This window comes from Oreochromis aureus, linkage group 7, assembly GCF_013358895.1.
Source record: "Oreochromis aureus strain Israel breed Guangdong linkage group 7, ZZ_aureus, whole genome shotgun sequence".
In the NCBI taxonomy this organism is placed as follows: Eukaryota; Metazoa; Chordata; class Actinopteri; order Cichliformes; family Cichlidae; genus Oreochromis; species Oreochromis aureus.
Window position 1 is genome coordinate 9,107,278 of NC_052948.1, and position 24,239 is coordinate 9,131,516.

Below are 24,239 nucleotides of genomic sequence, written 5' to 3' on the forward strand. Positions count from 1 at the left end.
GGATGAATGTTTTCAATTAGAGAGAGCAAACGGCTTTGGGAAAGAGAGTCTTGAGTTGTCTGTAATGCTGGTGGGTGGGACTGGTTGGCACAGAGCAGTTTAATAGATCTCAACAGGTCACTCTTTCTCACCTCTATTGACTACAGCTCAGACCTTATCAACATTTAGCACACTGCAAAAATATTCATCTTAAAGGGAATATAGTTTAGCATTTGTGACATTTTAATACTAATCCAGTAGTCTGTTATACAAATCTTTTTTTGTAAAGGAAACACTTTTTAAAAATAGCTAAGGTATAAACAGCTTGTCAAGATGTGTTTTTATTTTAGAAATAATGTTTGCTAGCTTGAACTTTATAAAACTGGACAGACTGTATAAGTGTAAGTGGTTTTTATCATCAACAGCTGAAATACAGAGTAAAGAAAGCGGACACACAATTCATAGTATGCGTCTGTATACGAGCTTTTCTTTTAATATTCATTAATAACAGATTTCATTCAGCTCTCATTATTGTTTTTTTACACCTAATTCGTTCCATGAGTGGAAAACCACTAGAGATGGAAAATTCATGATTGCTTAAAGCAAGTTTTAAGTTGAGGCAGAAGAAAGTGAACACATATTTTTGTATAATTTTTTCAAAACAACGATCACGTCTGCCTGTTTGACTTTAAAGAAAGAAAGAAAGAACGAAAGAATGACTAAATATTTTTTCAGATTTGCTTCAAATTGTGAAGTTTTCAAGAGATGAAAAGGTTTTGTGTTACTCTGAAGCGCTATTATAGTATAGTTCTTTGAAAAGTTACAATGGGAAAGTTCCTAAAAATCTAAATTTCATTTCACACATACACTGGCCACTTCATTAGGTACATTCTTACTAATACCAGGGTGGACCCACTTGTAAATGCTGTTAAAATGTTCTGTGTAGATTTCATGATGTAGATGACTGATTTATAATAAGTTACATAATTTCATGAATATATATATATAGTTTGTGTTAAAATGTCTTTATTTGAAATGTACATGTGTAAAGTGTAAAAGCTAGTGTCTCGTGAGAATACCCCTTAACGAGAGTACACGAGACTTTTCATGGACTGCGAGGGAGCAGATGTCTCTCATGAAGCGATTTTAAGCTAAAGGTTTACTAAAAGAAAGGTAACGCAAAGACTTAAGGACCTCTTTTCAGGACAAGCAGCCAACGAGGTATTTGTCATTTGAGAAATGTTTATTTGTGTTTTGACTTAATATGTGTACTGTTGTAAAGTTGCTAATTGGTTGTACTGTTCGCTCGTGACCAGTTCTCACGGCGTATTGGCGTATCGGCATACTGGTGATGGTGAAGCTGAGGAGAGAAAGCCCAAGTAATAAACGCCCGTTTCAAAGAACCGACCTGTGTCTGTGTTGTCGTGAAGAGAGCTACAGTGAGAACTCGCCTGCTCAACACGGGTAGGAGAGGACAGGATCGCCGCGGATGACGAAACGACGCGGATCCGGTGCATCACATCAGATAAGCAGAGTCCATAACGCATTCTCGGCACAGCGTTAACAAGCAACGGTGGTTAGACTGAGTTAAAGCGCTAAATTTTCACGTCTAAAATCAGAAGAAGCTCTACCACAAAAGTGAAGTTAAAGTGGTGTGAGAAATGGTTAAATGTGGAAATTGCAACCAAGAGACTCATCTGTTAATCTTGCTTGCTTAATGTAGAGATTAATCCAATGTGTTTGCATTTATAGTTGTTGTACATCACAAGGTTTATAGAACAAACAAGTAAATATTTAACAAGCTCACAGGTTACGAGTAATTTTGAGTTTTACAAAATTTGCTGAGTTTAAAGGGGCACTTTCTGTGAATTTTAAAGGGGTACTATACTAATGTGAAAAATTGAAAACCTTTAATGTAAATAAGGATTTAAGGTATTTCTAAGTATATTTACACATTGTTACTGAGGGTTTACTCATATATTTGTGATAAGGTAATTTTGTTCTTGTCTGTTTGAAACTTAAGTTCAGTATTGAAGTCAACAGCGTGTTGGAAGACTCATACATACATTTATGAACCTTACTGGCTATTCAAATTAAGTCTATTGCAACTTTCACTTACACATAGTCCAGAAGAAATCTAGTTGAAGTTTAATAGCTGCACAATCACACTGCTATAATCTCAACATGTCTGACATAAGCAGAGAGACCTGCCATAAGGATGCTGAACAATCCGCTCAAGCTGAAGCTACTGGCACTGAATCTGCAACAGAACTAGAGGGGCCTCGAGAAAGAGAGAGGCGCACCCTAACAGAAAGGGGAGAGCATACCAAGATGAGAGACTGAAGCAAATTCAACGCAAATACAAAATCATCTATGAGAAGTGGAGGTGTCATGCACGAATAGGCAAAGAGTTATTAAGTGGTGATTCTTCTAAGGATGAGTTAACTGATCTTATTGAGAACATCAAAGGCACCTATTCTGATGTAAAGGTAGTTTATGAGGAGCTGCGTCAAGTGCAAACCCCTGAACCAGACCTGCGGCGCAGGGTTGATACATGCATGTCATTCTCAGAATTTATTATTCAAAGAGCACAGAGACAGCTTAAAGGCCATGAAGCAGATAAAGATGAAGAGTCTTGGCCTGATGTTGGATCTGTTCTAGGCTCAACAGGTTCTGTTTCTAGACCACTGTCTCGTCAATCAGGATGTAGTTCTACCCACTCTAGCAGCCACTCTGTCAAAAGAATAGAGGCTGTAGCTGAAGCTGCTGCAACTCAGGAAGTCTTGGCAGTGTTGGAGGAGCAAGAAAGGGAAGAAACAGAACTTCAAATGTTAGAGGCTGAGAACTTAGCCAGACAGCAAGCAATCCAAGATAAACGTAGAAAACTTGCACGCCTAGAAGAAGTAAAGAAGCTGAATGCTGCTAGAGCTCGAGTGAGGGTCTATGATGAAGCTGAAGAAAACATAGAAGCAACTGATTTGTTGTATGGTAGTGAAGTACTGCCAGAGCTTAGAGTCACTGACTCCACAGCACTTCCAGTCACAACCCATTCTCTCAATGCATCAAGCCCCCCATTCATTCCTCAATCCCTAGCAGTCACAAGTCAAGCTCCTTGTCCACAACAGCTACCTCAGTCTCCTCCAGCCTCAGTGTTGAGGCCTCAAGAACAGAATAGCTTAGATCTGGTCAATGTGCTAGTAGAAGCTATGAGTGCAAATCGGCTCCCAACACCAGAGCCTGCGGTGTTTACAGGAGATCCCTTGAAGTTCAAAGACTGGCAACTGTCCTTTGAAACATTAATAGAAAGGAAGAACATCCCAAAGAATGAAAAACTGTATTACCTAAGAAAGTACTTAGGTGGCACAGCAAAGAAGGCCGTGGAAGGATTTCTTCTACTGGGCACAGAAGCAGCATATGAGTCAGCCTGGAAGCTTTTAGAGAAACGTTTTGGAGACCCATTCCTAATTGGGAAGTCACTCAGAGACAAGCTGCATGCATGGCCAAAGATAGGTTCTAAGGATGCTTGCGAGCTAAGAGAATTTGCAGACTTTTCTCAAGAGCTGCGAGGCTGCCATGTCTCATGTCAAGATGCTGGAGGTCTTGAATGACTGCGTTGAGAGTCAGAGGATTCTGCTGAAATTGCCAGATTGGTTGGTTTCCAGCTGGAATCGCAAAGTGATGGAAGTCAGACAAGTGAAAGCTGAGTACCCACCATTCAAGGTGTTTGTTGACTTCCTATCAAAGGAAGCAGATCTTGCTTGCGATCCAATTTCTTCAATACAAGCACTTAAGAGTGTTGAAAGTGAGAAACCAAGGCATCCACGAAGCCAAATACTTCAAGCAAAGACTCTGACCACAAGTACAACACAGAGCAGTATTACATCATGTGTTTTCTGCAAAAGGACAGGACACATCCTAGACAAATGCCGAAGTTTCACAGAAAAGACAGTTCAGGATCGTGTTAAGTTTGTACACACAGAGAAGCTTTGCTTTGGATGTTTGAAGACCGGTCATCACTCAAGAAAATGTGATAACAAAAGCACGTGTGAGAAATGCCAAAAGAGACACCCGACATGTTTGCATGACGATAAGTTCAAGGAACGTCAAAGGCCAGTCCACCTAAATGGAGGTGAAATTTCAAAGGACAAGGCAGACACCACAGAAAGGACTGCAACAGCCACTTCCAACAGAGTTATCCAAGAGGGTCTAAGCACACAAACATCTTCTATCTTGCCAGTCTGGGTGTCATCTATTAAGCAGCCAGATCAAGAACTGCTAGTTTATGCACTCTTAGACACACAGAGCGATACCACCTTCATACTAGATGAAGTAGCTCAAGGCCTGAACACAAACAGAGAGAATGTCAGTCTGCGACTGTCCACAATGTCTGCCAAGTCGACAGTTATTCCATGTCAGAAACTGACAGGTCTACAAGTGAGAGGATACAACTCAGAGAAAAGGATCCCACTACCACCTGTTTTCACAAGAGAGTTTATCCCAGTAAACAGGCTGCACATTCCAACCTCTGAAACAGCTCTAAAATGGCCACATCTAGAGCAACTGTCAGAAACGATTCCACCACAGTTGGATTCATGAAGTAGGCCTTCTTATAGGCTACAACTGTCAACGGGCCCTCCTCCCAAGAGAGATCCTGTCTGGTGACGAAAATCATCCATACGCACAGCGGACTGATCTGGGCTGGAGCATTGTTGGTTGCTCACATTCAACAAGCGATGACAGCGATCCAATAGGATTCAGTCATAGAATCATAGTACGACAAGTGACACCGACTGTGCATCCATCAGTTCAGCTAAAGAAGGAAGTGCACTTTGCGTGCAGGACTCAAGTCAAAGAGATCAACCCACTTGACATAATTAAGACTCTTGAATCAGATTTCACAGATCACTCAGCAGATGATAATCCAGTTTCTCAGGAGGACCTCCTCTTTCTGTCTAAAGTGAAAGCTGGAATAAGACCGAAGGAAGATGGCCACTATGAACTTCCGCTTCCTTTCAAGACAGACAAACCTAATCTTCCAGACAATAAACAGTGTGCAGTTCACAGGCTCAGCTCATTAGAGCGTCGACTGAGGAGAAATGAACAATATTACATGGACTATGTCAACTTCATGAATGAAATCATAAGTAGAAGAGATGCTGAGAAGGTGCCACAGTCTGAATTAGACAACCAGCCAGCATGGTACATACCACACCACGGTGTCTACCATCCCCACAAGCCCGGGAAGATCCGTGTGGTTTTCGATTGTTCGGCACGCTACCAAGAAACCTCTCTAAATGACCATCTCTTGACAGGTCCAGACCTGACTAACACATTAGTTGGTGTGTTGTGTCGATTTAGAAAGGGTCCTATAGCCATAATGTGTGACATCGAAAAAATGTTTCACCAGTTCCACGTTGCAAGGGAACATCAAGATTATCTCAGGTTCCTCTGGTGGGATGGAGGTGATTTGGATTCTGAACCCTCGGTGTACAGGATGAAGGTACACCTCTTTGGGGCAGCTTCATCCCCCGGTTGCTCCAACTTTGGACTGAAATACCTAGCTTCACAAGGCCAAGGCAAGTTCAGCAAAGAAGCCATCAAGTTCATCCAAAGAAGCTTCTATGTGGATGATGGCCTGACAAGTGTAAGGTCGACTGCTGAAGCCATACGCCTGGTAAAGGAATCAAGAGCTCTGTGCAAAACAGGAAATCTACGGCTACATAAGTTTGTATCCAACGATGAGGGTGTGATTGCAACAATTCCACCACAAGAATGTGCTCAGACCAAAGATCTAAACATGGCTCTAGGAGAACTTCATATCGAGCGAGCACTTGGAGTTCAGTGGTGTGTTGAGGCGGATGAATTTCAGTTCAGGGTGGTGGTAAAAGAAAACCCACTGACAAGGAGAGGGGTTCTCTCAACTGTTGCCTCAGTCTATGATCCACTAGGTTTTGTGGCTCCATTCCTACTTGTCGGCAAACAGATTCTTCAAACACTGTGTAGAGACAAGGTAAGCTGGGACGAACCTCTCCCCGAGCACATCCAGCCACAATGGGAGTCATGGCTCAAAGATCTGCCTCATTTGGCAGCTCTAAGGATTCCAAGAAGCTACCTTCCATCAAACTTTGGTGAAGTCTCACTATATGAGCTTCACAACTTTTCTGATGCAAGCTTCAAAGGGTATGGTGCATGCTCATACCTTAGAGCGGTGAGTGAAACAGGACAAATAAGTTGTTCACTTGTCTTGGGGAAAGCAAGAGTAGCCCCTACCAAACTAACAACCATCCCAAGGCTTGAGTTATCTTCAGCTGTGACCTCAGTCCGCATTGGTGATATCATCAGAGGCGAGCTGGAGATTGAAAATGTGCCAGAGTATTACTGGACTGACTCAAAGGTGGTCCTTGGCTATGTGAACAATGATGCTAAAAGGTTCCAAACATTCGTGGCCAACCGCATCCAGCGAATGAGATCTAGCACAAAACCTGAACAATGGCGATATGTCAACTCTGAAGACAACCCAGCTGATGGAGCCTCAAGAGGATTGACTGCAGTTCAAATTAAAGAATCTAACTGGCTGAAAGGACCCAACTTCCTTTGGCAGCAAAATCTCCCACATGAAGTGGGAATGGTGGGAGAAGTTGAGGCTACTGATCCTGAACTTCGGAGAGTACATGTTCATGCAGTTAAAGCAAGAGAACAGAATCCAATGGTTAACCGTTTATCTAAATTTTCTGACTGGTCCAGAGTGGTGAGAGCAATTGCCAGGCTCAAGAGATTTGTCAGAGAGTTTAAGGGATTTCAGTCGAGAACTAATGAGTCAACTAATCTTGAAGAACGAAGAGAAGCAGAGATCTTCATCATCAAACTCGTACAAGAAGACGCGTTTGCTGAAGACATAAAGAAAATAAGAGGCAAGAAGGAACACACTTTGAGCAGGCACAACAGGCTACGCCAGCTGAATGCTTTCCTGGACGAAACCAATGTTCTCAGGGTGGGAGGACGGCTGTCTCAGTCAGCCTTACACCATGATGTAAAGCATCCTGCGATACTTCCAAAAAAATCTCACGCGTCAGCTCTGCTGGTCAAACATCATCATGAGCGCATACACCATCAAGGAAGGGGCATGACCATGAATGAGTTTGCGCATAAACGGAATATGGGTCCTAGGATGTGGAAGTGTGGTCTCCTCACACATTTACAAGTGTGTAAAATGTAGACGATACAGAAGAACAACTGAGGTTCAACAAATGGCAAATCTACCAGGAGAGAGAAGTGAGACATCCCCCCCCTTTACCTATTGTGGGCTTGATTGTTTTGGCCCCTTTATTGTGAAGGAAGGAAGGAGAGAGTTGAAACGATACGGATTGTTATTCACCTGCCTATGTTCTAGAGCAGTTCACATAGAAACCCTTGATGATTTGACAACAGACGCATTCATGAATGCACTTCGATCATTCATAGCTATTCGAGGACCCGTGCGCCAGCTAAGATGTGATAGAGGGACAAACTTTGTTGGTGCTAGAAAGGAGCTTTCTGAGTTGCTTGAAGGAATGGATCAAGACCGTACAAGGGCGCTTGGTTGTGAATTTGTGCTGAATGTCCCATCAGCTAGTCATATGGGAGGAGTTTGGGAGCGCCAGATTCGAACAATCCGAAGCATCCTGATAGCTATGCTCGACAAGTCCGCCAGCAGACTTGACACCACAACTCTAAGAACGTTTCTGTATGAAACAATGGCCATAATCAACAGCAGGCCACTAAGTGTCGAGCATCTTCACGATCCTACTGGTCCGGAACCCCTCACTCCCAACCACATTCTAACCATGAAGTCATCTGTAATTCTGCCACCTCCTGGACAATTCTGCAAAGAAGACCTCTATCTGCACAAAAGGTGGAGAAGAGTGCAGTTTTTGGCCAATGAATTTTGGCAACGATGGAAACGAGAATACCTGCTAAACCTCCAACAACGGCAGAAATGGCAGAAGACGCCACGAAACTTGCAAGCAGATGACATTGTAATATTAAAGGATGACAGTGCACCAAGAAACCGGTGGAAGCTTGCAAGGGTTGTGGAAGCCCTGCCCAGCACAGATGGCAAGGTGCGAAAGCTAAAGCTTCTGCTCAGTGACACTACCTTTGATAAGGGAAAACCAATCACTAAATCAGTTTACCTTGAGAGGCCTGTTCACAAAGTAGTTACATTACTTGAGGCCACCTAAAACACACGTAAAGCTAAATGACCTACACTTAAATGTACACTCACACATCACTTCCTTATAATTTTCATTGAGGAAAATCTCTCCTTTTAAGTCAATGAGTGATTTTGGTGGGAGTGTAAATGCTGTTAAAATGTTCTGTGTAGATTTCATGATGTAGATGACTGATTTATAATAAGTTACATAATTTCATGAATATATATATATAGTTTGTGTTAAAATGTCTTTATTTGAAATGTACATGTGTAAAGTGTAAAAGCTAGTGTCTCGTGAGAATACCCCTTAACGAGAGTACACGAGACTTTTCATGGACTGCGAGGGAGCAGATGTCTCTCATGAAGCGATTTTAAGCTAAAGGTTTACTAAAAGAAAGGTAACGCAAAGACTTAAGGACCTCTTTTCAGGACAAGCAGCCAACGAGGTATTTGTCATTTGAGAAATGTTTATTTGTGTTTTGACTTAATATGTGTACTGTTGTAAAGTTGCTAATTGGTTGTACTGTTCGCTCGTGACCAGTTCTCACGGCGATTGGCGTGATCGGCATACTGGTGATGGTGAAGCTGAGGAGAGAAAGCCCAAGTAATAAACGCCCGTTTCAAAGAACCGACCTGTGTCTGTGTTGTCGTGAAGAGAGCTACACCCACTTGCCTTCAGAATGTCCTTAATTGTTCATGCTGGCTACATTTTTTTTGTTCCACGTTGACATGACAGCAACACAACTGCTGCAGATTTGTTGGCTGCACATCTGTGATGGGAATCTTCTGTTCTGTCACATCTATTGGATTGAGATCTGGAGACTGTGGAGGCCATTTGAGAACAGTGAACTCATTGTTATCTTCAAAGAAAAAGTCTGAGATGATCTGAGCTTTATGACATAGTGCGCTCTTACTGGAAGCAGCCATCAGAAGACGGATACACTGTGGTAGGCTGTGGTGTTTGTACTAATGGACCCAAAGTTTGGTTTCATGCTTTTTATCCCAAATTCTGATTCTACCATCTGAATGGTGCAGCACACCAGACTCATCAGACCATATTTTCATCTTCTATTGTTCAGTCTATGTAAATTGTAGCCGTAATTTCCTTTTAACTGACAGGAGTGATGCAGAGTGATGTCTTCTGCTGCTGTAACCCATCTGCTTCAAGGTTTGACGTGTTGTGATTTGCTTTTCTCTTTACCTTGCTTGTAATGAGATATTTGAGTTACTGTTGCCTTCCTGTCAGCTCAAAACAATCTGGCCATTCTCGTCTGACCTCCGGCATTAACAAGGCATTTTCACCTAGAGAACGGCTGGTCACTGGATATTTTCTATTTTCCAGGTCATGCTCTGCAAATCCTAGAGATGCTTGTGGAAAATCACCGTATATCAGCAGTTTCTGAAATATGCAGACTAGTCTGTTTGGTATGAACAACCATGCCATATTCAATCAAATTCTCTTTCTTCTCCCTTCTGATGCTCAGTTTGAACATCAGTTGGTCATCTTGACCATATTTATATGTCTAAATTGAAATGGCTGCCATGAGCTGCTGCCATGCAATTGGCTAATACAATGCTTTAGTACATAAACAATTTACAAATATTGTACTGGCTTGAATAAAAACATGACTCAGAGGTTTTTAAAATTTGAGACTGCACAGATGCAACAAACAGGACATACCACTAGGTGGAACTGCTACTTCATATGGAGTCTTGCTGACAATACACACTCATATTTTATTTCAGTTTACTTTGAAAACATTTTGACATCCAGTTTATTTACAACAAGTAATCATCAAGACACTATTGGTGCATATAATAACACACAGATGATGAATGTTGATTTGTATTTGTATATTTGCTTGTATAGCTTTGGGATATTTTAGACCTTGACTGATATACTCTACATTTGTGGTTGTTTTTATTGCATTTTTGAACTGCATTTATTTAAAAAAAAAAAAAAAAAAAAAAAAAAAAAGAATTAAAAAGAAAGGTTTTATGCAAACATCTTCAATTTCAAAAATTACTTTGTCACAGTCTTTATTAGCACTTTAACAGGTTCATGTCACTGAAATGCTTTAAATTACCTGAATCAAAATATTAAGAAAAGAATAGAAAACTCCAGTTACATATTCAAAATATGCCAAAAAATCTCATTTACAAGGCAGCACACAAAAATGGGCCACTCTAGGAAACACTTAATACCGTCACCATAATTACCACCACATCATTAGACAAAAACACGCGCAGACAAAAGATAAGAACACTTTAGAGCAGCTGTTCTGCACGTGTACTGGATATCAGTTCGAGCTCATGATGCTGAAGCTCTGTCTGCTTTTCTCTAGGAACACATGGTGTGTCACAGAATGCAATCAGCTAGATTTAGGACAGCAACTCAAATGTTTACCTAATTAAAGAAAGTGGATTATTAGTCTAGTTATGCAAATGTTTTCAGGTTCTGTGTTGAATAGATTCATTCACTCCACATAACAAAAGGGCTAAATTTGGTACTTTACCAATAGCAGTATTATTTATTTTTTGGTTTTCTTTTCTTGTCACAGATTACATCAGAAAGAAAGACATTAAAGCAAATGGAAAATATGAAGAAAGAGAACAGGGACATGAAATGCAGTAAGGATCTTTCCAGCCAGGAATCAAACCCCACACTCACTGCTCAGGAAATATGAACCCATGTGGTATGCAGCCTCAGTCACTTGGCCATACAAGCACCCCAGTGGTTCTTTTTTTTTTTTTTTTTTGCATGATTTGCATGATTCATTGCAAACACTCACTAAACAATCCACCACCACTTTCCACTAGGTGGCAATATGCATTCATTAAGTCATTCTGCTATTTCATTCATACATTGACTCAGCCAGACCTGTCTGCTTGAAGGTTTCAGCCACCTGTCTAGAGTGCAGCATCTTAGCTGACAGTGCCTCAAGAATATCATTCTGGTCCACAGCTGTGGCTGTCCGGTAAATGAAGGTCCCCATAGACTCCAGGCCTCGCATGCCTAGATTCACTCCACAACCTGCAAAGGAAAGGAAAAACGAAAGGAAAGGAAAGGAAAGGAAAGGAAAGGAAAGGAAAGGAAAGGAAAGGAAAGGAAAGGGGAGAGATAAACCACATACAGCATAAATCCATTAAATAAAATCTATCTGTTAAGGTATAACACATATTTAAGAAGTCCACATTTTGCACACAAATATCAGCCTATAAAGCCTTGAAGTTAATCTTATGGTCTAAATGAAAACAACACAGTGACACATTAATAAATATTCAGCACCATTAAGACAAAAGCAGATAAGCGTCGGCTGAAAGGCCACTGAGTGCAGTAATGACTCACACACCCATCAACATGTGCTGTACTGCATGCATAAAAAGGATTTATCCTCTCCTCGCATCTCTCTTTCCTCCTATCCTACTCTTTTTAATTTTCTCATCGGTTCAAAGCTTTTTTTTCCTGCTGAATGTGATTTTTCCGAAGGAAAAACACTCCGTCTTATTCATGGCAGTGCAATAACTGATGTTTTATAGACACCTACCTGTGTCAAAATTAAGGACACGTGCCGCCTCACCCTCCACAGTGACCGCCACATTGTCCCCTTCTATGTAGGCAGCACTGATGCGTCTGTGCGACAGCTGAATCTCAAAGAGACGACGGCTGCACTGCATGTGATGGAGGGTCACATCGTTGAGACGAGGCTCTATGTCTGTCTTATAAGCATTGAAAGATTGATGGAAAATGTTCTTCATGATCTGGGAAAAACAAACAAAAACGGCAAAGTTTCCAGCATGAGTAAAGGTCACTAATGTTTGAGGTGAATGATGTTTACACACGTATCAAGGCTACGGCACGGACTGCTCTTAATCATGCTCCTGCCACAGAGGTACAACAAGAAGGTTTTAATTTTCTTAATACAATGAAGCCTTGATAAAAAAAAAACAAAAAAAAAAAAATAAAAAAAACAAATATGAAAAACTATTTGGCCTATGAATAGAGAGGATTTGGGGTTGTAAATATAATCATATGTTCTGATTATTATTTACAACTCTGTTAATGTACCTGGCTGTGCAAAATATATGTTACTACAATAAAAATCTGCAAAAATCCATCGCAAGTTCATAAATATATAAGCTTTGCTGATACAAGCTTTTTTTAATGAATGTTTATATGAACCAGAGCAGATTCAAACTTTAATAAAAAGATTTGTTAAAACAAATTAATTTGCAACTATTGCAACTGTAACTATAGCCATATACAACTATAGTCAAGCAAAAACTAACCTTATCAAATATAAAATGCTTGTCTTTGTCATATATCATATGAATAAAAGACAAATCTGTTTTGCTTTGTTAACTCAATAGAAAAGCCAGTCTTCATCTTGGAACTCTGAGACACTGTGTGTGTGTGTGTGTGTGTGTGTGTGTGTGTGTGTGTGTGTGTGTGTGTGTGTGTGTGTGTGTGTGTGTGTGTGTGTGTGTGTGTGTGTGTGTGTGTTCATAGATTACACAGTTATTTGATTATCCACTAAAATACTCAGGAAATTATTTCATAATGAAATAATGAAATGAGAGGCTTTATAGCCTGTTTTGCTCTGCACATACGCAAACTGTTCCTTTTATCATCTGAATTGACTTGTGAAAAATCATGTCAGTGCACGAAAAAGGAAGAAGAAATGTGCCCACTGATGGCTGACAACCATAACTGAGCATACTGAGTGGCAAGCCTCTTCTTTCACTCTCCCTGCTTAACTCTGCTCTTCTTCGACCCTTACTTGCACAGTCAACTGTTACCAAGTAACAGTGTATTTGAATGGCCACCCACATAGCAACAAGAGCTCCAAAGATGGCCTTGTTAAGTACCTGTGTATACTAGACTACATGTTGTGGCTACAGGCTACATATGATCAAGATGTTACTTGACATGAAAACCTGAAGACTTTAAGTAAAACTCCAAGAACGTGCACTACAAGAAGCACAGGGGGGTGATGACTACGCAGATAACTACAGACAGCCTTTCTCTACACACAGAGACACACAGAGGGGTGTACTTCATCTTTCTCCATTTCTTCATCTTGGGTTCTTTTTGGCTTTTCCAAAAAACACACACACGCCAACACACATAGCTGCATGCAGACACTAACAGGCCATTTGCTGAATGAAAAGTGATGAATAGGCAGATTAAGAAAGAAGTGAAAGCCAGTGGTAATATCATCTGCCTCTCTACTACATTAACAACTAAATATAGCCATAGAAATGCATTATCTGGAGTCCCTATCAATAACAGTATACAAAAAAACAAAAAAGCTGCGCCAACAAAGAGTCTTACAGAGGAGTGTGCAGTTTGCCTAAGAAAGCGAACCATCTTGGTGTCAGAGGCAGGGCAGACAAGGGCCATGTAGCGGTTTCTGAAAGTGCCATAGATCTTCAAGTGAAAGCCAGGCTTGGTGGTTTGGTTTCTGTGCTCTCTGAAGGCCTCCACTCCATAGGCAGACAGGTCAAAGTAAAGGCTGTGAGCGCGGATCTCAGGAGTGGGCACCTAAAGTTTAAAAAGAGAGGGAAGAGATCAAATTCTAGATGAAATTATATCAGCGTGAATAAAATATCCAACAACCAGCAATGAAAATAGTGTCATGTTACATATCATCACTAGGCCATTAACATGTAAGGAAATCTAGCTCTATCCATATATACATATACGTGTTTGGGATGCATCAGGAAGAAATCACCAGGCATTACTATTCACACCATATCTGCCTGTAGAGCTGTGCTCACGTGAGTGGAGCTTTAGAATAGCTTAATATTTATTTAATGCTTAAATCTAGCAGTTACTTCCCATTTTCCTTCAAGCTGTTATTGATTCATTTTCGTTTCAGTGACATAAACCAGAGGGATCAAACAGCATTTAGTGCCGCCAAGGGAGACAGTGACAGAACAGGGCAGCCACTGGGAGGCTATAGAAAGGACAGTAGGGACGGCCAGGTCATATCCTGGGAGGTAAATTCAATCACTACAGGAAACAGCCAGAGAGAAAAGTGGCCAATAAAAGGCAGCCACACCGCCACTAAAGAGAACGTGATATGAATTGTTATGGTGGCATACAGGGAGACTATGCTTGTGTTCAGATATTAGCCTGGAAGCTTTTCACCTGACGATGTTTATTTATCTTCCTCCAAATTAACCCTACGCATTGTCAGTGTAGATAATCTATGCTCTAATACAACAACCTTTCATCCACACGAATCATACAATAACCAGCAAGAGCTACTACCTGGATGGTCTGGACAGGATCAGGAGCACTGATGTAAATGTCATTTGTCAGCATTTTGAATATCTCCACCTCAAAAGATTGGCAGGAATGTGATTTTGGACTCGAACATTTCAATGGACATCACATATTTGTGATTTTATTAATGGTTTCTATCTTATATTTTTATGGCTGGCATTGTCCACAAAGGATTCTCCCTCTCTCTATAGCAGCTGCATAGTGAAATGGTAAAACTACAGCTCTTCAGAACAGTGTTCTGATTATCCTGGAGACCCCTGCCTAGCTCTTCTCTCAGCCCCAGGTCATTTTCATATTCCTTTTTCCTGATGTTGTATCATGTGGCGTATCTGTATAAATATACACCTACGGTATATTTGGTATATCACTAAAGTTGTCTTTCTCTGATTATCCACCATGACCAAGTTTGGTTGGTTATTCAATTCAATTCAATTTTATTTATATAGCGCCAAATCACAACAACAGTCGCCTCAAGGCGCTTTATATTGTACAGTAGATCGTACAATAATAGATTCAGAGAAAGAGGTTAGCCATGTGTCACTATCTGGAAGTCCCACAGAAATGTATATAGTTGGCATTATCCATAAAAGGATTCTCTGAGGCACTGAGTCGTAGGCTTGCTTGTAGTCAATCAGGCAGTGCACAAGTTGGTCAGTTTGGTCTTACGGTCTTGGGTAACTGCTCTATCTACCAGTAGCTGGTGTGTTTCCCCTATGGTGTTTCTGCCAGGATCTTAGCTTGCTCAATCTCAGCCAGCTTTGGGGTTGTATTCCATTTTGACCTTGGGTTTCCAGGCCATACTTGGCACAGATGTTCCTGTATACCAGGGGTGGGGTCCAGCAGATTTTAGATATCACCTTGAATCAAATGATTAGTTCACTGCCAGGCCTCTGGAGAACTTCAAGACATGTTGATGAGGTACTTTAGCCATTTAAATCAGCTGTGTTGGATTAAGGACACATATAAAACCTGCAGGACACCAGCCCTTGAGGCCTGGTGTTCCCCACCCATGCTGTATACTATGCTGGCCTGCATGCTAGCATCTTTGGTGGTTGCACCTTTCCTAGCTGTCTCTTTGTGGTTCCCATATACGTATGAGATTCCAAAGTGCTTATAACTATCCTCAGTGTCTGCAATGTTGCCTTCTGGCAGTGCAACCCCTCAGATCTGATCTTCCCTCTCTTTGTTACCATCTGACTTCACTTCTAAAGTCCAAATTGACATTCCGTTGTCATTGCTGTGAATCCTAGTGGTGCGGATCAGTGATCAGTTATTTCTTGGCATACAGCTTGGTGTTATCTATGTAGAGGAGCTGGCTTATGAGTCTTGTTAATGATCTGGCTGAGGGGGTTCAGGCCTATGAAGGGCAGCAGCGGGGATATAGAGCATCTCCTTTGTAAATCCCGCACTTGTGCAATTGGCTCAAAGCTGGCCTCTAGTGCTGTTTTCCACTTCCTCATCGAATTTCTGATGAAGAAATTCAATGAGATCCTTTTAATCTTGTAAAGTTTTAGGATAAGATCTATGATAACACAGTTTGACAGGCATAACATAGCATTTCTCTGTCAAGAAGTTAGAGTTATTACCTGATATCATGGGATATATCGGCATGGTGTGTAGTGTGTCCTTAAATATTTGGGGAAACGGGATAAGCAGAGGACAAAACAAGAAGCTGCAGGCCTATGAAACTATCTGCAACAGATAAACATGGCTTTTCAAGTGATCCATCTATTGTTCTCTGGAGGTTCATCAGAAATGATCTCAGTGGAAAATAAGTATTGAACACGTCACAAATTTTCTAAGTAAATCTATTTCTAAAGGTGTTATTAATACGAAATTCTCACCAGATGTCGGTAACAACCTCTCCAATCTACACATGCAAACAAACGTGTAATAATGAGAAATGACACAGAGAAAAAGTATTGAACACATGAAGAAAGGGAGGTGCAAAAAGGCATGGAAAGTCATGACACCAGCTGAAATGTATCAATAATTATAAAACAATCTTGCCATTTAGTGCAAATTAATATCAGCTGGTTCAGTCCTAACTGATGGCCCATAAAAAAGGAGTCTCATTACCAAGGTTTTGCAACCTTATAAAAACATACTGATGGGATGGGTTACAAAAGAATTTCTAAACTATTGAAGGTTCCAATCATTTCACCACAAAACGGCTACAACCAGGTGGAAAGAACTATGAGAAGAGTTGTCCGAGAGCCCAAAAGAATAAGTAATGCACTCATCTGCTATGGCCTGTATGCACGCTTGCCACGCAAGACTCCATTGCTGAAGAAAAAGCATGTTAAGGTGTGTTTAAAGTTTGCTGAACAACATTTAGACAAGCCTGTGAAATACTAAGAGAATACAGTCTGGTCAGATAAGACCAAAACTGAACTCTTTGGATGCTATAATATACACCATGTTTAAATGTCAAAAGGCCACAAAAAATAAAGGTGTCAAATATTGACTTTCAATCCTGTTGGACTTGTACAAACTCTTTTTTTGCCTCATATACTATATTTTCATGCATTTTTGCTGATGTTTCAATAAATCATCACAGCTATTTGCTGTTTTTGTAGCAAAATATAAAGAAATAAGGGGTTGGGTTAATACTTTTACACAGTGCTGTAATTCTCTTGGTCAGTCACTTATATGATGCAAAGTAACCTTTAGTTCACTGTGTGGAAAAAAAAAAAACCCTCACAGCTGATGTTCTGATACCTTAATTCATATTCACTGAGCCAGGAGCAGATTATGAGTCTGTCAAGGGGAGTGTAATAAATCCAAAGCTTTATCATTGCCTTCACCTGCTCCATCAGAGCAGCAGCTGCTCTTTTCAAATTCTTTGAGTAAAATCAAAATAGAGCCACTGTTGATGCTGATGAGATTCAACAGTCTTCCAAAATCTGGCTATTCATATGACTCATATATTGTGCGTGGCTGTTATCGGCTGGTCTACATCAGTTTCTCTTCAGATTAGTTTTATGGGAGTCCAAATAAAATCATCCACAGTGGCACATCCCTTCACTGTGTTTATTCTTTGCACAACTGACAACCTGTTGACTGTTTTTGTGCACACATGCTTTCTTTAGTCTTTGCATAATGTTCATTCATGCATCAGATCATTGTGTGTGTGTGTGTGTGTGTGTGTGTGTGTGTGTGTGTGTGTGTGTGTGTGTGTGCGCGCGCGCGCGCACGCATTTCCTAACCTGTCTCTGGTCTAATCTCTCTATAGTTGCATTAGCTCCATATGCATGGCAGGACTCCACAGTGTAGTCAGAGCTGATCCCCAACACAGAGCAGGAGTCGCCACAAGATCCATCAGCTACCACAATCACACGTGGCCAATTATTGTGTGGAATCTGTCGCAAGTAATCCTCGGTGAACTAAAACAAAAAGAGATGATAAATTAGTTAACAGCCAATTAGCAAAGAAGTGAAGATAACAAAGCTTGTAAAGGAGTTCCAGCTGTAACTATTAAGCAACCTGTAAAATACAGGCTAATTTACCTCCAAAACAGGTAAAATGTTATAAATTATATACAGGTTAGCATGGCTGCAACTACAATCCTGCTTCCAAGTAGAGGTGGGATGCTGTGTAAACCTTAAAGCTTCTGCATTAAAAACAATAATAAACCAAGAATTGTTTCTTGAAATATATGCAATCATAAAAGATGTGTGTAAAAAGATGGTGAAGAAAGGTTGACTGAGGCGAGGTTCACCAGCTTGTAAAATAATGTATGGGCAGGTCGCTAAACTTTTCTTGTGAATCATTTAAAGATTCAGAGAATCTTCATAAAACTCTGAATGAAAGGGCAAATCTGGCTATTTTCTTACCCAAAACATTGAAACATCTACTTTTTAAAATTATGTTTTATATTTACTGCTATCTTCATCTTTGCTTTTTGCTGCATTTGGCATTATTGCAACTGCTCCTTGACCAGCTGGCTGACCTGTTCTTCCACTACTTACTGATCTAAGTGGCAGATGGGTTGTAAATATACCAATAGCCTCCAAAGGCTATGTTTCTCTCAGCAGCTGCACATCTTTTAGAGACATTTATTACAGTCATGTTGTATGCATGACGGCCTCAAAGTTAAACAATATCTCCTACCCTGTGGATAGGAGGAGAAGGATCAGACCAATTTGGGTACACAGTGACAGGCTTATAGGGACAATAAAAGGGTTATACAGAGGGTATAAGAGCTCATAGCCTAATAGATCTGTATTTAATCCATTTAGTCTACAGTGAAGAGATGATTCCTTTTGTATTCTCAGATCTTTGAAGTATTGACAAGCTAGGAGGTAAAAAAAATACCTGTCATCACACCCGCTGCCCTTTCTAATAAAGAAGAAATGGTGAACTTGGCAGTGATTCTAAACATAATTGAAGTCAGATGTGTTTGTCGACCTCGTCTTCCATCTTCCAAAGGTTAGTGAGTCACTGAAGAGCAGAGGAAAGATGAGCGGCTGCTAGCCAGAACCAAAAAAGCAGCATCAGCTATGATACGGTCTGACAGATTAAATAATGCTTTCATTCTGTTTGATGAGTAGTAAGAAGGGAAACATCAAAGTGTACTAAAAGCACTGTCAAACACCCACAGCGGCACTCACATTCATAAAATCTAGGTTTTATGTTCCAGTCATGCCACAAATATTCGCTGAACACTTAACCATTGTTTGCCCACTCTGAGCAATGACAGCTTCACTCTAGGCAACCATTCTGAGGTCTTTCTGTTAGTAGGTTAATTCTTTGTCATAAGCTGATGTCTAGCTGCAGGAGAACAGGAGCTGCTAGTGAGTAAATGCTATGAAAACTATGAAAAACAAGCTCACAACAGGTATATCAGTCATTATTTCATCATCAAGGCTGTGTCATGCAATCAGGTGCAAGAATACAGAGTTATTATGAATTTGGGGTGGAAATCCCTTAAAAAATCACTGTGGAAATCTATAAAAAATATAATGGATTTGAAAAAGGATTATAATTTGAAATCAGTTTAATTTTTGTGCTATAATATGTTTAGGTTGGGATGTGTTTACTGTAATTCTGCCATTTGTAGAAAGGATTCTCCTCAGGTCTAAGGTCAGCTTACATAACATGTTATTTCAACTGGCGGTTTCACTCTGACATTTTACATTATTTTGTGAGGACCTAGGAAAATGGTTCAGTAGTATCTTTATATTGTGACTAGAGTGAATGATCAAACTGATCTACAGAAAATGAAATGTAAGGCTGAGGGCTTACTCTTTGCTGCCAATATAAAAAAAAATGTTCATTGTGTTTTAGTGGTGAGTTCAGTGTCATGCTGAGAGATATACAAAAAGAAGAATAAGATTCTTAAATGCAAAAAAAGAAGAAAAAGAAAAGAAAAAAGTGAGATGCAGCATCAGACATGGTTCACTGGGAGCCTGAGATTGAGCCTTCGAGTAGACACAGGGACATGCATTTATGTCACCATCACTGCTGATGGCTATCAGACCCCTGCTGGAGTGGAGGCACACACCAGAGTCTTTTGGAGAATCGGGTTTTGACAGTCAGTCATTGCAAAATGAGGTAGCGTGGGAAGTCCGCCTTTCTTCTGGACTGACTCATCGCACATTTTCTCCTCAGCTCACTGGCGTCTGTGTTGAATGAATTGAACGAAATGAAGTTGTATATCCTTTTTCAGTGAGCAACGTGAGGATTATTTTGAGAATTAAGCTATCTATAACAGAAAACACCGAGGAGATTCAAGACATGTTGCATACAGAGACCGTGCGATTATCAACTCATTGACCTAACTCAAAATCGGGGAAGAGGGCATACCTTGGTTCCCAGCTGCACCTTGACGTCCACCCTCTGTTTCTTCTGCTCCAGGATGCTCAGCAGGTACTCCTGAAACACGCCTATTCTGGTGAAGAAATGATCGTTGTGCCAGCAGCCCTCCATGTTATCAAAGTCCACCCCGAGTCCCAGCAGAAACTTCACACTGCGGGGATCCAGGGCGATCTGCTGGGGCCGGGAGAGCAGGGCGGTCCGGTACCTCTCGTCCAGCACGGTCAATTTCAGCACCTTCCCGGAGCGGACAGCAACCAGCGCGGCCGTCAGTCCCACGGGTCCCGAACCCACCACGAGCACGGAGATCTTGGCCCGCCACTGTCTGAAGCCGTCCAGGCTCACTTTTATTACGACATACAGGGCCACTGCCACCAAAGTGCTCAGAGCGGTGTCATAGGCGAGTGCGCGATACTTTTCCTCCGCGTCTTCCGCGATGCCACCAACTCCAGCATTTTGTGACTGTAACCCGTCCATACCGCGAGAGCAGTTCAGGCTTTTTAACGTGTGGCGCGTTTTCCCCTCTTTTTTTAAATCAGCCTGCCGTTCTCTCGCCACCTCTAAACATACACGGTAAGATAGAAGCAGGCTTCATGCACACAGCCTGACCAGCTGCGACTGGCCTCATGTGTCCTCTCCTCGCTCCCTCAGCTGCAAGTTGCCTCGCTGCTGCAAGCTCCACTCTCTCTCTCTCCTCTCTGTCTCGCCTAGAGTACACTTAGGTGTGTGTCCTGAGTGTCAGCAGAAAGCGAGCAGTCTGACAGAGGCAGTATACGCACACACTTATGAAAGCACCAAGACTTTATAAAGAGAAGCAGTTCCCCATTCCTCTTTCCTGGATTCAGATGGATGCTTGACAGGAAGGCGCGCAGACTGTTTGGTTTAACTCTGTGAGAAATTATTGATTTACCTTTTCTAAAACAAGAAACGTCGATACTCTATTTCTCTCCCACACACACACACACACACACACACACACACACACACACACACACACACACACACACACACACACACAAGGTTCGTGCCACTGTAAACCGACTGCGCCGAAGCAGGACTTCAACTAGTGTACCAGCATTTTACCAACTTTAGTGTTGCATTCTAACATTCATAACAGTAGAAAGAAAGAGTTAACAAATCTGACTGATCGATGAGTCAGTCAAATATTGCTGGCAGTTTGGGGAAAAAAGCAAAAAGAGAGGAGATGCTGGAGACTGTACTGCAAATCACATCTGCCTGTAGGAAAGCTTCACATCCCTTCTAATCTCTCATGTATCCAACTGTGCTATGTAGTTAATGCGGTCAAAGGACCATGTGTGCTGCCATCTGTATTTAATGTAGTATGCCTTCACTTCTGTCTTTTCTTTCCTTTTCTGATTCATTTCTATTTCATTTCCTCCGTGGACTAAAGGAGGCAGTCGCTCGGAAGATGCTTCACCATGGTGATGGCTCCTCTGAGGACAATTCATATGAAAAGATGCATTTCTGTGGTGCTGCTGCTCTGTGAAAATGGATTTATTGGCAAATTGAAAGCAGCAGTTGAGGATGCAAAAGCAATGTTCTTTTTATTCCTGTTTTGTGCATCTTATCTTATGTCTTCACAATAACAAACAAGAGGCCCGTCCACACTGCTCCCTTCACATTTTTATGAAAAAACAATCAAAAAGGTTAAACACACACGTCACCAGAAACCTCCATCACTTCTGATTTCTCTGCTGTTACCCCAGAATTATTACAGTGCATCTCATTCATCATACTTAGCATTTTAACAGATTCTCTGACCTTTAAGCCCCATTGGAGCCCTGCTTATAAACACTTCATAGGTGACAGTGACATCAATTTATGTAAGTGGCTCCAGATGAGACAAAGCCTTTAGGTAGTCTGACAAGGATGGCTATTTTGCTATATTTGTTTCTAATTATGTAGGAACAGTCTGCATATTTATCAACCCATTTATCGTGCCAAAGATTTGAAAGAGAGAATAAAGGGGAGGGAAAAAAACAAAAGACAGAGGGAAAGAGAGAAAGCGACATATTGGCGTGACACGCTATACTTTCACCGGTAATTGGTTTCCACCTCTACTAAGGTGCCTGGCAACGATCATACAGTCCAGCCAGTTCAGATGAAAAGAGGAATGAAGCTCCAATTACAGTTCAAACCTACAAACTGGCATTACACAGAAGGGGCTTTTCCAGGAAAATGAATGGTCACCCAAAATAAAATGTTGAGCTGAAATAATCTTTAATGATTGACTGATGACCACTTTTTGGAACTAACTCAATGCAAAAAGAAAATCTTGCCAAGTCTAAGAATAATCTTTAGCTATTTTTGGCACCGTTTAGCTTGAAATAATAAATTAGAAAACAACCAAGCATCAGAGCAACATTTTGCTTTAATTTCTACATTCTGTAGCTGGAGATAATCCTTTCACAAATCCTAGAAGTTTTAATGTGTTTTGAGTGACTCCTTCATGGGTCCCACGGCAGTCTTTCGCCTGAGCAAAAACAAGCACAGAGAGCAAATTTTCATCAGGTTTTCTCACATCTTACAGCCAGCAAAGGGCCTGCCCGTGGATCTGTAGGTCATTAGACAGAAAACAAGTTGCACCCTCACATAATGAATACAAACCCTCATTATTATCTGGGAGTTCAGGCAGTATTAAATCAGCGCCTCCCTTCAGGCTCACTGCCAAGAGAATGGGATGGGGCCAGCTATTAATTTGTAGTCTTCTTTCACATTTGAATGTTTTGGACAAGTTGGAGTGAAATGAAGAGGATGATCAAGAGACAGAGACAATGACTTAACATGAATCGGATGTTTGTGTTTTAATTAGACAAAGAGCTTTTCAAAGAGCGTGTCAAAGAAACAGTTATGCTGATGTATAATTCATCAGTGTTGGGAAAAACAAGTTGTGGCTATAAACCTAGCGTGTTTCCGTCATTGGTTAAACAATTTAGTAATTATTTCAGCTGAGAGTGAACTGATATATACAAATATAGTTGTTCAATTCAAATATCATCTGCCTTGCTGCACAGTTCCCCCCACAGTGATGGTGTTTCTTAGCCATGTTGCCCTTGTTGCCCACTGTGCCAGGATCCGCTTTGGACTTTTCAATTTGACATTTGCCTGAGTAAGGCCATCTGATCATCACCACGTAGCCTGCTATTGGTCTGATGTAGTTAGCATTCCGGTCCAAACCTGAATAATTAAGAATCTGGCTTCATTTAATTTTGAATATTAATTTTATTTTTTCAATCAACACTTAACAGAAACCCTCAGGTATTATAGGATACAGTGACGTTTCTTTGTTGTTTTGTTTTTTTTACACTGAATTAAATACTTTCTCCCTGGCCATCATTCACCATTCCAAGGCCTTGGCAAACACCACTGCTGTGGTGATGGACTGGGAAAAAAGCCAAAATATTTAGCCTAACTTCATCCCAAGGACTAAAAGAGAAAAGCCTCACAGGATGGATTACTTCACATGATGTTATTTCTCGACTTCAAATGCTTCCCCACTGTAACTGCTGAAAGGAGACAGTCTTCTTTCCGCTGAATTAGACGTGGATCCTGTGAGAAAGTTCAGAGGAAAATCCAGCACTAGTTCACGGTATTTGCACTGCCAACTGTCAACCTGCCCAGCTGGGTCTCCAGTGACGTGGTTGGATTTGACAGCCTGAAACTGTAGTGACGTGGGTTCAGGCAGCTGAGAACGTGCTATCACAACAAGGAGCACATCATATCACCATGGTTACTCTGTTTAATAAGGTCAGAATTATGACGCTGGCTGTTAGCGTCTTAAAAAAAAAACAAAAAAAAAAACAGTGGAGGATTTTTAATCAGCAATCATTGTGCAAATCTAGTTTTCAATAAATAATGCTTTGGATTGCAGTTTAGTCATTCACATAAAAGGCCAATGATTTCTTAAATTGTGTATTTATACAAGAATATTGCCAGTGA

The 24,239-nt window shown here is 41.0% G+C and overlaps 1 protein-coding gene across 1 annotated transcript; it reads right to left on the minus strand.

The window, feature by feature from the left end:
• Positions 1-10,146: 10,146 nt before the first annotated feature.
• Positions 10,147-20,939, minus strand: si:dkey-234i14.6. The gene is made up of 5 exons (XM_031737223.2): positions 20,271-20,939; positions 17,672-17,848; positions 13,506-13,715; positions 11,719-11,932; positions 10,147-11,204 (listed from the first exon to the last, which is right to left on the minus strand). The coding sequence occupies exons 1-5, from the start codon at positions 20,754-20,756 to the stop codon at positions 11,026-11,028; spliced, it is 1,266 nt and encodes a 421-aa protein (XP_031593083.1). The 5' UTR covers positions 20,757-20,939; the 3' UTR covers positions 10,147-11,025.
• Positions 20,940-24,239: the final 3,300 nt, after the last annotated feature.

Excerpts from the sequence above, each read along its gene's own strand:
- si:dkey-234i14.6 (XM_031737223.2), bottom strand. The coding sequence starts at position 20,756 with ATGGACGGGTTACAGTCACAAAATGCTGGAGTTGGTGGCATCGCGGAA. Across the intron at positions 13,716-17,671 it reads AGAGATTAGACCAGAGACAG|GTGCCCACTCCTGAGATCCG; the intron begins GTTAGGAAATGC and ends TTTAAACTTTAG. Across the intron at positions 11,205-11,718 it reads TGTCCTTAATTTTGACACAG|GTTGTGGAGTGAATCTAGGC; the intron begins GTAGGTGTCTAT and ends TTTCCTTTGCAG.